Source organism: Beta vulgaris, chromosome 6 (genome assembly GCF_026745355.1).
Source record: "Beta vulgaris subsp. vulgaris cultivar EL10 chromosome 6, EL10.2, whole genome shotgun sequence".
NCBI lineage: Eukaryota > Viridiplantae > Streptophyta > Magnoliopsida > Caryophyllales > Amaranthaceae > Beta > Beta vulgaris.
In genome coordinates, this window is record NC_079207.1 from 17,738,943 (window position 1) to 17,756,662 (window position 17,720).

A 17,720-nucleotide genomic window follows, 5' to 3' on the forward strand; every position below is an offset into this window, starting at 1 on the left:
AAAAAAAAAAAAAAAATTATGATAAACTGTTGATGTAATACGCCTACTCGGTTAGTATACGAATGAGGTTTCCGCTAAAGTTGTATTAATCTTTAATTAGTAATGAAGCTTGATCGGTTACAGTTCTGACAATTGAATTGCTTACAAGATCTCCAAGAGCCTCATTGTTGGCCTAAAAGAAATAATTGTATAACAAAACTTTAATGTTGCATTGTAATTTGTAAATATGTTTATATGCCCTCTGCCCACTTCTGGACGTGCACGCTTGCTCTCTGAGCCTGTAATTCATAGCATTAGAAGTTCCAAGTTATAATTCATAATCTTGTAAGAGATAAAAAAAAAACATATACCCTCTTCACAGAATAAGTAAAAGTAGTGAGCATTTTAAAATACTTGCAAATTGCAAACATATAGATTTGACAAATCATATACAAGACCAATTAAGATAATTTAGACCCCAATAAGAGGAAAACTAGTTTGCTAAGGGATGGAATTATGCGATTGATATGTCTATTTACTTTATCTATCATAGTTTAAATTGTGTTCTAATAAACTTGATTGCGAGTAACTTGAAACATAAAAAGTATTTAATTAACGAAAAAAACCACAAAATATGTGAAGTTATTTGAAAATAGGCAGGCAATACCAATAGCATCATGTGTCAAGGGTTACTCTTTACTTTGTTGGGGTTCTTATAGACTAACAATTACCACTTAACCTAAGAGTTTTTATTTCATTACCTCTTTCTCCCAATCACATCGAATTGTGATGATAGCTAATATCACTGTTTGAACTGCAGTTCCGCCAAAAATCATGCCACTCCAAATTCCCTGTAATCAATTAATTAAATGTTAGGTAAATTATAAGATTAGACAAATCACCTAAAAGTGAGATAGAGAAAAAGAATATAAGGAAATCATTACCATAACGCCTAGATCAAATTTCCAACCCATCAAAAAGCCAAGAGGTACACCAAGCAAATAGTAGCATCCCAAATTAATAAATGCCACAGTGCTTTGCCACCCTGATCCCACCGCAACACCTACATCCAAAATCCACAACTGTTAAAATTGAAATCATATTACTTCTAACTCCTAACTCCTAACTCCTATTTCATAATAATTGTTTTGAAAAGTCCAAATCCTTCTATCTCGGCCCACAATATTTAATTTTTAAATTCTTTTAGGCCTTGTTTGGTTGACAAAATAAATCATGGGAAGTGCAAATTCCTAGGAAGTAGAAGTATATGAAGTTGTTTGGTTGACAAAACCATGGGAATTTGCACTTCCTAGGAAGTTCTACTTCCTCCAAAATGGAGGAAGTTACTTACCTAGGTCCCCCTAGGTAAGTAGAGCTTTCCATAGGAAGTTCTACTTCCCATTATCAACCAAACACAATTTTACACTTCCTAGGAATTTCAAATACATGGAAAAAATAACTTCCTAGGAAGTATGACTTCCTATATACAACCAAATAAGGCCTTAAAATGGGAATCAAATCGTTTGCAGTTTGCACGTTTCGTTTAAAATGAAAGGTGTCCATGAGATAGATCATTCAATTTTAGATTCGATTATATTCACGTTTAGGCGAAAAGGTTGAATCAAATTTAAAGAGGATACATGTGGGCCTACTATGGTCTATGCCTCTATGGTTAATACTTTTCGAGGCCTTGTTTGTTGTACATATAAATTGTGAGACATGGGAAGGTACAAGATAAAATAACCACCTTATTAGTTTCGACTACTCTTCTAATACCCAATTATCTTTTGGATAAAAATCTCTTTTGGGTTTACAAGTGTCCAACTTCTCCTGCTCCTTGGACAACCCATTTTTCATGTCATCAAACTTTAACAGATTTACCATCTATCCACTACTATTATTGTCATGTGTATTGTGATTGTCGACATTTCATTCTTCAAGTAAGTACCCAATCACCATATTACTGTGTCTATTTTTGACAAAATATCAACCCAATATAATTCAGTTTAAATTTAATCAGTTCTCTCACAGTTTCAATTAAGTTATATTCAGTTCAAACAAATTAAGTTCAATTTAAAAAAATTAAGTTTAGTTCAAAAAAAATTAAGTTCAATTCAAATAAATTAAATTAAATTGAGTTTAGTTTAATTCATTCTAAAAGACCATAGCCTTAGTCATCTTAAATTAATCTTAGCCTAAGTGGAAAGAAAAACACAATATCCTATTAGTGGTGTTTCAATATTTCAACACTCCTAGTAGTTAGTTGTCCTTGTGGGCTTTTTTTCAAAAAAAAAAAAAAAAAATATTTTTCAGACTCCTAGTATGATTCTCTCTACTCTATATTAATACTTCCTTCAATCTGTTTTAAATAAAACGTTTGTTTTTTACGCAATCCAACGTGCTTCTTTAATCATTAATATCTTTAGTTGTGCACACGTAAAAAATATATAAAAAGTTATAATTTGATAGTATGCATCGACAAATCTAACAAGACCTCGCTTGACAAGGTTTTTCTTTATATAATGACAATAAATTTGAGTCAAAATTGGTCAACAAAAAGTGTCATTTGACCCAAAGTTTCATTTAAAACAGAACGGATGAATATATTATTCTTTAATGTTTTAGGAAAATCGTCCAATTACTTAAAATAGTGATAATCATAAAAGGTCAGTGGTAATTGCTATATATTCGCATTTTGAATTATTAGAAAGATTATAAGAAATAGCAACTATAGCAAATGTTGTTTCATTAAAAACACAGCAATATTTGAAATGGTTAATTTGAATAACGTAAGAGCTATATATCTAAACAGTAGGAATACTAATATTAACTGAGTGTTGAGACTTAAGAGATTACCGGATAGAACAGGTTGTACACTATTGAGGAGAATGGTGAAGGCCAAGAGGACAGAGAGTTTCTTAACCTCCTCAATAACAGGCGGGCTTGTGGAAAAAATAAATGATATTTTCTGGTGAAATATCAAAACTAGCAGCCAAAAGAATAGCCCAATTGCAATAGACGTCATTACTGCTATTATGGTTGCAAATTTTGCTCCTCTTCCATTCCCTGCTCCTAGCTCATTTGCCACCCGAACTCTGCTCATATTTTTCACACCATCATTAATATGTTTCATCAAACGATAAAAAACAGAGGAAGTATGTTATTAATAAATTTACCAAATCAAACACAAGCAACAAGTTAGATCACAAATTATTTACGTAGTTTTCTTTAACTTTTAAGTGTTTTGTACCTTTTCAACTATTACAGTTTCCATATATGACTTTGTTATACAATAATTATTTTATCTATTTGGAAGTTCTACTGTTCAATTAATCACATTTTTCAAACAAATAGAGCATACCTTTAGTAACGTTTTGATCTTTATGCAAGTATTTACAAGATGTTGCAGTTATCAAGAAACAAAAGAATACTGTATATATATAATCGGAACCTATAAGAGAATCTTCAGAAATCACGTATACTTAAAGTCTTTAACATATGCTGAAAACACATTAGACAATGCAAAAGAGGAAACAGAAGAGTACACCAACTTACCCGGCGCCAGCAAAAAATGCGAAAGGAATCATCATCTCCCATCCGTTGATGCTCATGCTGACAAACCAAGAGGTTACAAAACAAAACAATTGTTAAAAAGACGAAACAAGACAAACTAGCTAGTCACGAGTTACGACTTGATAGTTGATACTATCAAACAAACAACTAACCCTTGTATTGATATTTGATAGGTAGGCTTCATTAATTAAGAGTAATTAATTAGCTGTTTCATTTATTCCAAAAATGACGTCCTCTTGTAACAAGTTAATAACTCCATATAAAAGTACATTATATTTTACTCCTCTTAGAAATAGGACTGGCAAAAACTGACCCAACCTGATAACCCGACCTGAAACTGACCTGAAAATTCTGGGTTTGGGTTGAGATTTTCGACCTAAAAAAAATGGGTCGACCCAACCCGACCTGAAAATATAATGGGTTAGGTTCAGGTTGACCTTTTCAACCTGAAAATAACCCGCAATGACCTGATTTAAAAATAACTTATATTATGTTAAGTTAGCCCTTAGCCGGTTAGGTTATAATATTGGGCCAAGCCCAACTCACTTCAACCTGAAAATTCCGACTTTGAATGTTGAAACTTAAATATGTTACATGTACATTCCCTTTTTGAATTTAGTTGGCAGTTTTTTTATCATTGGATATTTAGATTTTTATTTCAGGTCATTTTGGGTTGGTTTCGGGTCAATCCGAAAAATATAAGGTCGGGTTTGGGTTGAGATTTTCAACCTGAAATAAAATTAGGTCGGATTTGGGTTAAGGGTAAGTGACCTGAAATACAAATCAGGTCAACCTGAAACTGACCCAACCCGACCTGATTGCCAGCCCTACCTAGAAAGTTGAGATTAGAAAGACAAACCTCAATTATAGTATACGAGTACAATAACAAAAAAGAAAGGCATACCATATGGATAAAGCATCTAGGGCTATTTCTGCATTCTTGAGATTTCCGGTCATCAGTATCAATATTCTGTAGTACCAGTTCTCCAAGCTGTTCATAAGATGTAATCATAAGTACAAAAACTTAACATGTTTGATATAAGCGTGTGATCAATCATGCTTTTCTTCTTTGGGATTTATCGACTAAAATATTTTGTCTTGAATCAGAGCTCAAGTCCCAACCAGCCCCGATAAATGATCCACCCCTAAATATCTATGAATATTCAAATTACCAACTTGCACTTATCAAAAACTTAGTTGCATTTTCAAAGACATAATTGTTCACTTGGGATAGTCTTTTTAATGTTAGTTACCTAGTTGTAGACAAATAGCATAACTCGTAATTATATTAAAATCTAACTAGTAATACTACAACTTTACAAATCTACTAGCATATTTTGTCTTCCCTTGGTAAAAATAAATAAATATAATGCTAGCATATTTTTATTAAATAAGCCAAGGGAGGAAGTGTGATTTACTCTTTTAAAATAAGTATAATATCCTCTAATAATTTAAAACAACGTTTTCTTTTCATTAAAAATTAAAATATGAGATTCAATGCAACTTGCCATATGAGTAAGTAAAAAATGGAATTGCAATCAGCATCAATAATTTGACAAAATAGTTGACACAATCAATTCAAGAAATTAACTAGAATCTTCAATCAAAAAAGTTAGGGATATATAATGACAACATAATACTTCGTATTTACAAAGTTCAAACAACATGGTTTATTAACATTTATAATCATTAAAGAACTATACTAAAGTCGCTGATAAGTAATTATTAAACCGTCGACCAAATTTTTCAGTGACAGTATTGAATAGTTAAAAACCAATCATTTTTAATTTAAAAAGGTAATAACATCTACAGAAGAAGCACAATAATTTACATCACTACTAAAATAATTTTAAATAAAAAAAAATATGTCCATTCTGTATAACTACATAAGATTTTTGGGGTGCGTGTATATGCAACTAGTAACTGGAGTATATAATTGAGGCGACAAGACTAATTGATGTGCATCATTTCAAAATCAAATTATTGGATAATAGTATATGTAAAGGGATAATATTATATTGTAAAGGGTAGAAGGGTCCTTTTATAGTCATAGGTCTGTATTATAAACACTATATATATTGAATGCCAGGTTAACCTACAACAGGTTAACACAATTATTCCCACACTTGTACATGGTATCAAGAGCCTAAGTTTTTCTAAACAGAAAAACACAAAAAAAAAAAAAAAAAAAAAACACAACAAAATTCCCAACCACCGATTTTTGTTCACCGGAATTTTGATTCTGAAGCTTTTGTTTTCACGCTAAACGACAAACACAAACCAAAAGCACGTTTTTTTTTTCTCTTTCACGTAAAAGAATTAATTTTTTTTTTCCTTCTTCTTTTACGTAACTTCTTTCCTGGCCATGGATTTCCCCACAGCCTCTTCCGCTGCCTCTGCTGCTCCGGCGCCGCCACCGCCGGCCATATCCTCTGCCGCGCCACCGTTCTCGTCGCCGTCAGTCTTTGCCGCGACGACAGCAGCATCTTACGGCCTGCAGCTCAGCGCTGCCACTTCCTTCTCGCGGCCAGTTTTCACCGCCGGGCCCTCTGCCGCCACATACTCCGGCCTTGACGCCGCCTCACCGGGAACCTCCTCCCGCACACCTCTGAGATTTCCGCCTGGTTTTATGGTGCCCCAGCCACCACCGCCGTTGTTCTCGGCGTCCTCCTAACCACCAATCATTGGTTTTCATCAACTTTCGGCTCCGAATCTTAGTAATTTGGTAACGATAACTCTCTCTTCACCTGAAGATTATTTATTATGGAAAACCCAAATTACTTGTTTATTACTTTCTCATAATCTGCTTGGTATGGTTGATGGTTCTGCTATTATTCCCCCTGCAACTGTTCTTGATGAACATGGTGTTTCTATTCCTAATAATCAGTTCTATGAATATTTGCGTGTGGATCACAAATAAAATCTTGGATTTTTGCCACACTTTCTAGGGATTTTGTAGATGTGCATGATTTATCTACTTCTGTGGAAATTTGGACTAGATTACAGACTAGATTTATGCATGCTAGTATGGCCGATCAATGGAATTAAAGGGACGTCTTACTCGTATTAAAAAGACTACTTCCCAGACCATGGATGGATATTTACGTGAGATTAAGGTGATTGCTGATTCCCTTACTGCTATTCAGTGTCCTGTGTCGAACCAGGATTTAGTGCAGTATACACTTTTTGGTTTAGATCGTGATTCTGATACGATCATATAGTTACTACTCTCCTGCATTATCCATTCCCATTAGTTTTGATGATTTGCGTCCCAAGTTTACTGCATGAACAAAGATTGATAAATTCTAAGGATATCTGATCATCGTCCATCATCTTACTTGCCGTTAAATCTACTGGTACTGGTTCAAGTTCCTCCTCCCAGACTAATTCTGGAGGGAGAAATCGGGGAAGGAATAACAGAAACAGAGGTGGTAATAATAATCGTGGGGGAAACAATGCTCGGAATAATAATGGTGGGAATGGTGGAACAATAATAATCGTGGCCTGGAGGAAACAACAACAACAATGGTAATCGGGGACGCTCAAATGGTATAAGTAAATTTTCTAACTTGTCATCCTATAGTATGCCTGGCTAGATTATATTACTAATAATTTGTCGTCTGCAGGGAGTAATTCATCAAATAGTAACAATGTTACCTCTACCCCTACTTCCGATACATGTGGTTTGTGTTGGTTTCCAGGTCACCAAGCTGCCTACTGCCCCAGCGTTTAATCATAGCTTTGTTCCCTCCTCCTCAGAAAGTGTCACTCGAGCCTTAGCTGCACTGTCTGTTGGTGGTGAAGCTAATGACTCAGTCTGGTACCCGGATTCGGGAGCTGCTTCTCACATGACTCCTCAGGATGGTACGTTCTCTATTAAAACTCCTTATACTGGGTCTAGTTCTGTTGTAGTTGGTAATGGTACCTTACTCCCAATAAAAGTACTGGACATTTAACTTTAAAAACGCAAGTCGTCCCCTCCGTTTATCATCTGTCTGTCATGTCCCTAATTTAAAACATAATTTATTATCAGTTAACAAGTTGTGTCATGAAAATGATTGTGTTGTGAGTTTTGATAAAAATTCTGTTTATGTTAAGGACCAGATAACGGGGGAAGTTCTGCTTCAGGGAACCAGTAAACAAGGTGTCTACCCTCTTCAGCCCACATTGTCCCTCCTGAGCCTTCAGTTCCTGCTTTCCTAGCCATTAAGGAGTCGGGTGACGTGTGGCATGCTCGCCTGGGTCATACATCTTCTAGCATTATAGGAAAATTATGTTCAAATAAATATATCACATGTACCTCTAAATTTCATGATGATTGTGTAGGCTGTAAGCTAGGAAAATACACCGTTTACCTTTTGATTCTGTTGAATATCTTTCTACATATCCATTATATAAAATTCATAGTGATCTTTGGCAATCTCCTGTTTTGTCAAATCAATTATTTCGCTATTATGTTGTGTTTGTTGATGATTTTTCGCGCTATTCCTGGATTTATCCTTTACGTCGAAAATCGGAAGCTTATTCAAAATTCCTTATGTTTCAAAAGATGGTTGAAAATCTTTTTAATTGCAAAATTAAAATATTTCAAAGTGATGGGAAGGGAATTTGACAATTCTCCTCTTCTTCAACATTTTTCTGACAATGGTATTATTTTTCAAAAATCTTGTCCCCACACTCCAGCTCAAAACGGTGTTGCAGAACGCAAACATCGTCATATCATTGAAATGGCTCGTACTATGATTATTCATTCTGACTTTCCTGCGGAATTTTGGGTTGATGCATCATATACTGCCACTTACACTATCAATCGATTACCCAGCTCGGTTTTAGGGGGTGTTTCACCTTTTGAAAAATTATTTCATCGTCCTCCTTCCTATCAATTTTTGAAAACATTTGGATGTGAATGCTTTCCTTTGTTTCTGGACTCTAAAAATCACAAACTGCAACCTAAATCTAAAACTGTGTTTTTATTGGATATGCATTGGAATATAAAGGGTATCGATGTTTTGATCCTACTACCAAGAAAGTCTACACTAGTCGTCATGTTCTTTTCCATGAACATAAGTTTCCCTATCGTGCTCTTGTGCGTGCTCAACCCACCACTCCTTATACGTCGCCTCAAGTATTAGCCATAGATTGGACTCCCACGAATGTTGTGTCTAGCATCCCTGTGCCCCCTTTGGGCCACTCGAGTCTTCCTCGCTGCCCAACCCAACCCGTAGGGTGTCCTCTCTCGCCCTCGGATGCTCGTGCTCGAGCTGCTCCCTCCCGCCCCCCTGCTGTCTCCCCCGTTCCTGCAGGCCCAGCGGTGCTGCGCGCTGACCCAGCCGTCTCCCCTGCAGCTCCAGAAACTCCCATCGCTGGCGCTACAGTCGCGTCTCCCTCGCCCATCGAGTCGTCTGCCTCCCACGCTGGGTGACCAGCGCACGTTGGCATGCCTAGCGACACCTCTAGCTCGCCTACGCCCCTTGATCCCTCACCTCCCGTGTCACCGAGTCCTGTGTCCCCCCTGTCACCCCTCCTCCCTCGTCGTCCGTAGCTAACCATCATCCGATGGTTACGCGTCTCAAAGTTGGTGTGTCGAAGCCTAAAATATTCATGAACTTAAAAACTGATATAACTGAGTCTGAACCTACTAATTTTAAACAAGCGTCTAAAGACTCACGTTGGCGTCAAGCTATGTTAGATGAATATAATGCTTTGATTAAAAATGACACATGGGAGTTGGTACCTCGCAACTATGATAAGAATTTGCTTGGTTGTAAGTGGGTCTACAAGATTAAATATCATTCTGACGGTTCTGTGGAGCGGTTCAAGGCCAGACTTGTTGTTTTTGGCAATCATCAGCAGGCAGGTATTGATTACTTTGAAACCTTTAGTCTTGTTGTTAAACCTACTACTGTTCGCTTGGTTCTTACTATTGCTGTTTCTCTTAAATGGTCTATTCGTCAGTTAGATGTCAAAAATGCTTTTCTTCATGGGTTTCTCAATGAAGAGGTTTATATGCGTCAACCTCCGGGTTTTATTCATCCATCTAAACCTACTCATATATTGTCGTCTTCGTAAGTCCATTTATGGTTTGAAACAAGCTCCTCGAGCTTGGTTCTCCAGGTTTAGCAACTTTCTTTTATCTATTGGCTTCAAGTGCAGCAGTTGTGACACTTCTATGTTCACTCTCAAATTTCGTGGTCATCTCATTATTCTGCTCTTATATGTAGATGACATTGTCCTTACTGGTAGTAGTCCTCCTCTTGTTGCCAAATTCATCTCTGTTCTTTCTTCTCAATTTGCTATGAAGGATTTAGGGGATCTTCATTATTTCTTAGGTGTACAGGTTGTGCGTACTCCCTCTGGTTTATTTTTGTCCCAGCATAAGTATGTTTCTGATTTACTTCGTAAATTTCATCTGCATACTGTTAAACCAGTTACCACTCCTGTTGTCTCTAGAGTAACATTGTCTCTGCTTGATGGAGAACTTCTTGCTGATCCCACAGATTATCGTAGTATGGTTGGTGCATTGCAGTACTTAACTATGACTCGTCCTGATATTGCTTATGCTGTTAATATAGTGTCTCAGTTTATGCATGCTCCTCGTACTACTCACCTTCATGCTGTGAAATGAATTTTCAGATATCAGCAGGGCACTCTGGATTACGGATTATATTTATATAGCAGCAGTTCTCCTACTGTTGTTATTGCCTATTCTGATGCAGATTGGGCAGGATGTCCTGACACACGGCGTTCTACTACTGGATATGCTGTTTTTCTTGGGAAGAATTTAATTTCCTGGCGTTCTAAAAAGCAACCTACTGTCTCCAAATCCTCCACTGAAGCTGAATATAGGGCAGTTGCCTACACAGCTGCAGAAACTATTTGGCTCAAGCAACTTCTTGCTGACATTGGCCATTTTCTCCGTCGTCCTGTGATTGTCTATTGCGACAATGTCTCTGCTACTTATCTCACTGCTAATCCAGTTCATCATGATCGTAGCAAACATATCGATGTTGACTATCACTTTGTTCGAGAAATGGTTGCCAAGGGAGGTCTTATTGTTCGACATGTTCCTACACAGTCTCAGGTTCCAGACATCTTTACTAAAGGCCTATCTACTGACTTGTTTACTAAACATCGTACCAATCTATCCGTTGTTTCACCCCGTAAAGATTGAGGGGTGTATTGGATAATATTATATGTAAAGGGATAATATTATATTGTAAAGGGTAGAAGGGTCCTTTCATAGTCATAGGTCTGTATTATAAACACTATATATATTGAATGCCAGGTTAACCTACAACAGGTTAACACAATTATTCCCACACTTGTACACAAATGTTTAACACATTAGCTCTAATTATGTGCATTTAATACTCATTTAGTGATATGTGACATTGAGTGAGACCCTCGACAATAGTTATGAGACAAGTGGGTGTTCAACATAATGGTGAGACTCTGTCAAAAAAAACATAATGGTGAGACATTTTACATGAAATTGTTTTTCTCTATATATATATATAATATTTATAAAGATTATTGACTCGATAATAGTGAAAATATAGAGTATATTTTCCATAAATGTGTAAAATTTAATCAAATTGCTTTTATATAGGGAGTACAATATGTTAGATATCTAATAGGTTCTGAAAAGTTCAATTTATTAGAAAGTATGATATCTTACATATATTGTTCCGACGCTAAAAATGACGAGATCTCCTCTAATATAATTGTATCCATAGGTGGACCTTGACTATTACTATTATACTAAATATATAGATGAGAGTAATCAAATCACAATTATATACTAGCAGTTTATATAAGCAATTTCAATAATTTTCAAAAAACTAATAGTGGTGTCATGATTAGGGATATTAATAAGACAATTCAATATAAGCCTGTATTTGGGGTTGCTAGGCCGGACCTGTAACACTTGCACTTGAGCTCAAGTAGAGTCTCGAGTTTGGCAAGCTCAAAATTTCAAGTTCAACTTAGCTTTAAACCTAACTGGAGTTTGGAGACTTTGTTATAACTAGATAGTGAGTGTCCCAAATGATGCCCGGCTTGTTACTTTTCGTAACTTTTTGTCAAGTGTGGAAAACTGACGTAATGACATGATAAATGATTGCATGATTTTTGAAAAATAATGAAAACAATTGCTTAATTCTTTCTACAAGGAATTTGATTAAGAGTTTATGTGTATAATATTCTCTTGTTATTATCATATAAAGGTTAAGTATCCAACTACTTGTACAAATCTTTTAATTAGATATAATTATAAGACCTTATGATATTTTATTTTGAAATACTAAACAATGGTGTTATGGTGAATTGATGGTTAAGCTTTCACTTTTCGTTGCAAAAGTCACATGTTCGATACCTTGTACAACATTATTTTTTTAATTGAGGGTTTTACTTGAAAATAAAGCATTTGCATTACAGCTTTAGAGGAGAGTGTCACGTGGCATACAAACTTCCTTATGAACATCTTTTAATATATTAGTATAGATATTCTAGTAGAATAATTGCTTATTGTTGCGGTTGAATTGTTGCGATTTTATCCATACGCAACAATAAACCACATCAAAAGAAAAGAAAAAATCGAAAATCAACCTATTGCTGCGGGAACCGCAACTACAGAAGTCAGAGAAATTTTCAAAATGTTCCGAGTAAAGTTCCAAAAACTATTCTATCGATCAAAGAAACTGCTCAAAAATTATTGAACTAAGGTTAATTTGTGTCTTTTATTTGTGGGTTTTGTAACTTGTCATTTTTTTGTGGGTTTGTTTTTTGGGTGGATATTGCTAACCTATTTTTTTTTGTAATGGAAGGGTTTCTTCAAATACGCTTGCCGTCAAATATGCTCGCCGCTCTTGGTGTTCATCAGAACGGCTTGTTGTTCAAGAAAATCGAGAACACTGTCCAACATCACCCATGTTAAATTTTTTTTACTTTTTTATTTTTTTATTTTCTTTGAGTTAAATACCTTAGATTCGATAAATATGATGGGTTGTTTATTGAGATTATGGCTATTGTATTTTCTTTTGTAATTTGAATATTGTGTTCAATTTTATTTTGATTGATGATTTTCAATTTATATTGTTGTACAATTTAGGGTAGCTTTTCACTTTTATTTCCTATCTTGTATTGATAATTTTGTATGGCTTTGCGTTTTTTCATTCATATAAAAAGGCAAAAAAATATATATGATGACCTATACATATTGCTACGGGTTCTTGTAACAACCGTAGCAATCGATCAACTTATTATTGTGATTCATACCCAAAACAGCAGTAATATGGTGTATTTTTTTTTAAAAAAATACACTATATATATTGCTGCGGTTTTGGTTATGAACCACAGCAATGGGTTGATCTATTGTTGCGGTCAAAAATCGCAGCAATAAGTAATTACTTATTGATGCTCCCTTAATTATTGCACGACCATAACCGCTACAATAGGCCACTCAATGGCCGTCGTAATTAGCATTTATTCTACCAGTGACATTCTCATAATTGAATTTTTGCTAGTTATTTGAGCTTGTTACAAGTACTATGTACAATTTTACTATTAGATTTTAAACTTGTTTGTGAACTTCTCAAGTTAAATTTTCATTATGCTCAGCTTGACCTTGAAAATTTCAAGTCAACATCGCATAATTTACGAACTAGATAGGTTCATTAACATTCCTGATTATCATACGACTTCCTATCAACACAAACTTCTATTTTTTTATAAGAGGCAAAAGTAAACTAGAAAAAGGGTGAAATTGAACATTCAAGAAAATTTAGAGAAAAAGGCTAGTCGACAAAAGAATTTGTCACACTCAAAATGATTTATGGAACAAAAAATTTAAGTGGGGTAAAGGCGTAAAGCTATCTACCCACTTTAGAAGAAAATATGAGGTAATAGCATTTATATAGTCAGTAACAATATTTGTGAGTGCGACGTCAAAATAAAAATATAAAAAAAAAAGGATATTTGTGAGTGTGATATTCGAAGAGTGGAGTGCAATAACTATACTCCCAATAAAATAGCATAAGTTGCACTATACTCACAATATATTTGCTATTTTGCACTATGCTCACAATATATTCTGAGTATATGATAAATGAATTAAAGTTGGATAGAAGATTAAAAAAGAAGTTACCAGAGCATGACCCCGGAAGCAGTGGAAAGCTTGACAAAGTCCCAAAGACCAGAAAAGGCCTCCATAGAGAAACCAGTCCAAGTGAGAGGACAACCACCAAAGGCAGTATAACCATACAGCCCAAAAACCACGACCCACCATCCAAAGTTCTGGGTGACGGCAACACCAATTATACCGCATTTCAGCACCGAAACAAACAACCAAGATACGAATAAGTGCACCACCAGAGCTACTACTGAGACCCATGCCACAACGTTAGCCTTAAGCTGGCATTGTAGGAACCTTTGTAGTGGGAACTGAAAGGCGAAGCTGAAGTGAAGCGGCAACAACCACAAGGCCACCACTCCAGCCATATCGGAAACGTCGTCCGGTTGGCCTAAAAACTTCATCAATGGGCCGGCAAATATGTACAAGGGTAAAAGTAGGATGCAGCATACGAATAATACTATCCATGATCTTTGCATGTATATTCCCAACATGTGGTATTTCTTTGCGCCATATGCCTGCCCACATAAGGTCTCCAGAGCACTTGCCATCCCCAACTACATAAATGACGTAATTTTGTTAGTCATCAAAATCCTCACTAGCTATGGCTCTCAACTTAAATTTGGGAAAAGAAACAAAAATTCCTAATTTGACGGGTAACATATAAAACTTATCTTTTCACATCTAACATAAGACACGTACGAACATTCTCGAGTTCAAACTAAACGACAATCAATTTAGTTGGTTAGATGGTACATATAATCTGTTTCAAATCTCTTTTAAATCATTGCTGACTAACTATAGCTCTCTATAATTTATAGAAAAGAAGAAAATAGTTGTTCTACCTATCAAGAACACATAAATTAAATTTCATAGTCAAAGAAATATTATTTAGTAAATAACATATCAAATTAGCATTCATCATAGAGAATCTAAGGTGTTGTTTTGGCCGTGAGTTTGCTGTAAACAATAATCAATCAACATACTATGGATTGACGACCCACCATCTTAATTATTATTAAAATTGTAATTTACCATTAAAAAGAAAGTCTATATATACATCACAAATTTTTACTAATTATCTTAACATAATTTCATTTAGTAGCATTCTTATTGATCCAAATATGTTAATTATAGTGCTTATTTGGCTGACATAAAAAGTGAAAATTCAAAAAATTAAAGTATTTTTTTTACTTCATAAGAAGTTGCACGTACATTCCATAAAATAGAGGAAATAACTTAACTAAGAGGTAAGTAAGTAGCACTTCCCATCACAAAAACTACTTCCATACTCAATGAAGTATTTCTTTGGCATTGTATCTTTTTAAGAAGCTATACTTCATATACTAAACCAAATCACAACTAATCAATTATAGAACCTCAATTCAATTTATACTCTCTTTATCCCTTGATGATCATTATGCTTCCTTTCTTCGTCTATATCTAAATGATCTAGACCCTATTCCTAACTTGGGATAAACATTTCTTACTTTATATACCAACGATTGTTTTTGAGTTCGAGCCCAAGAAATATAACATCACTTGTTGGAAGAGCTTTTCCCATGCTAGCCATGTCCAAGCTAAGCTTGAATCAAAATTAGTCGAAGTCTAGTAACCCACTATATCATTGCGAAATTTCTCACTTTTACCCCTTTAAGACACACCAAAGTAAAACTAAAAGCGGAAAACATAAGTGGGATTTCCCCACTCTTTCTTACTATATTTGCATCAATTCCTTGTTAACCAAAAACATAAAAAGACCAAGGTAATGATAATTAGCTAGAGTACCATGAGACCGAAGTCGAAGCCAACGATAACATTGCAACCGATTGAGACAGCAGCAAGCTCAAGGTCACCGAGATGGCCAGCGAAAGCTTGGGTTATAACCAACATAGTATATGACGCAATTCGGCTGATGATCGAAGGGCCGACGATGTGCCATAACTTCTTGGATTCAACCCAACTTCTTCTTATAAGAGTGCCATTTTCAACCAAATTATCATCTACATAATTAGGAGTTGTATGTTGTAGTACTAATTGTTTTGATGGTTGAACAACACCATTATCTGAATGATTATTGTAGTTCTTCAAAAAGGGAACGCTTTTTTCGTCGAAACTTTTGGAGCTATTGTCATTAGACATAGTAACTCTTTTCACTATAAACTCCAAGTTTCTAATTCTAGAGGACTGAGAGATGAGGGGTGGTAGAGATATAGACTAAATGAATTGAGAGGACGAGAGAATTACGTATTGAACTTCTTTTAAAAAGGATATATTTTAGCATATATGAAGTTAGAAGTATGAGCCAAGTTGTAAAATTTTAATGTTTTTCTTAAGAAAGGTACATAGGACAGTGACCAGAGTGCAGACCCCATTTGCTTAAAATAAGGCTCTAAACTATTAAAATTGATAAGAAAAGGCAAATCCCTATTGTACTTGCTTATCAATCTGTTTTAGCTGTGATATAGTCGTAACACAGATGTGAGTATCTCATATTGATAAAGAAAAACAGACATGTTCATTTTATAAGGTAAATGAGTTCCTCTTTTATTACCATATATTCCCTTCGTTGTTAAATAGAATATCCATTTTTTTCGGGGACAAGTATTAAGAAAAAATCAGGAAATGAGGTTGGCTCAAGTGGTGAGCATTCCCATCTTTCCTAACAATGTCTAAGGTTCAATTCCTACCCAAGCATTTGCTTGAGATTCAAGGGGGGAGGGGGGTCGGAGGTTTCTGGCTTGTAATGGGTCTCTGGGTGGGGGCCCCCTGTACGAGGGCAGCCTAGAGGAATTCGACTTACCAATTTTTTTCAAAAAAAAGTATTAAGAAAAAATCATATGTAAAACCTTAGCGGCCAGTTTGATAGTCGTTAATAAATTGCGGTAATGGGAATGAATTTTAAGTGAGGGAAGCACCCTTAAAATTTCCATGAGGAGGCATTTTTTCTCCATGGGAAAACAATCTCACCCGTAAACTTGGGTTTTTGTCTCCAAGGGGAAGCAATTTTCATTACCACTCATTACCACCTACAAGGTGGTATTGGATGGGAATGAAAATTCAAGAAGGAAAGTTGACACTTTAGGATAAATTAGCATTACTACAGGAATGGACAATGATATTCTTGACAAATTTGCACACAAATTCATTCCCATTACCATCATTTATAACTAACTACCAAACGGGTCGTAGTTGTATTAAATCATAATTAAATACAAAAGTTGATATACTTTTTGCAAATTGTTTATTAAGAAGAGATAAGAGCACTCTTAACAATGAAAAAAAAATGGTTCATGAGGATGAACCTTTTTTTTTTTTGCTTAATCATAAACTGGTAAAAAGATTCGTGCATGGGCCATATGGGAAAGTGGGTGATATTATAAAAGTTGAAAATAAAATAATATTTTAATTGGTGGACTCATACCAAATAAGGAAATGAGAAACTTATTGGGACAAATATAAATGGATAAATGGGCACTCTATTTAGGGACGGAGGGAGTAGTTTTAAGGTGAAACTTCTTTGGACTTGTTTCTAATTTTTTAATTAGCTCCTCCGTCTCCATTTATAGTTCAGGTTTTATTTTCAGCACGGGAAATGGAAAGAATATTATGGGACACCCAAAATGAAAAACGAGAACTATAAAATGAGATCGAGAGATTATACACTATTTTAAAGTGTCATGGGACAGAGGAGTATACTGAGGTGACATGACCCACTTTTGAAGCGGGTTATGTAAAATGACGTCACATGACCCATATATTAAAATAGGACGTAGGGAGTATACGTTATTCAAAATTTTACATGAAAACTTGTAAGTTGTAACAACATCACCCACATTTAATATTTTTCCATACTTTTTACATGAAAAGTTGTCATCAAATTTAATATTTGTACGCTCCAATGCATATGTTTATCTTTTCAATGCAAGTATTACAAATAATTAAATCAAATTATAATTTCCATAATTTTTGTACAAAATGGGAAACAACTACTAAAAATTGGGACAGCTGGAGTGGTATTCATAAATCGCAGTAGTTT

The 17,720-nt window shown here is 35.1% G+C and overlaps 1 protein-coding gene across 1 annotated transcript; it reads right to left on the minus strand.

Annotated features, from left to right (window-relative positions):
• Window positions 1-51: 51 nt before the first annotated feature.
• On the minus strand, window positions 52-16,141 carry LOC104896051 (protein DETOXIFICATION 27). The gene is made up of 8 exons (XM_010682736.4): window positions 15,470-16,141; window positions 13,697-14,238; window positions 4,457-4,543; window positions 3,535-3,591; window positions 2,836-3,074; window positions 924-1,042; window positions 741-830; window positions 52-278 (listed from the first exon to the last, which is right to left on the minus strand). The coding sequence occupies exons 1-8, from the start codon at window positions 15,821-15,823 to the stop codon at window positions 231-233; spliced, it is 1,536 nt and encodes a 511-aa protein (XP_010681038.2). The 5' UTR covers window positions 15,824-16,141; the 3' UTR covers window positions 52-230.
• Between the last annotated feature and the right edge of the window lie 1,579 nt (window positions 16,142-17,720).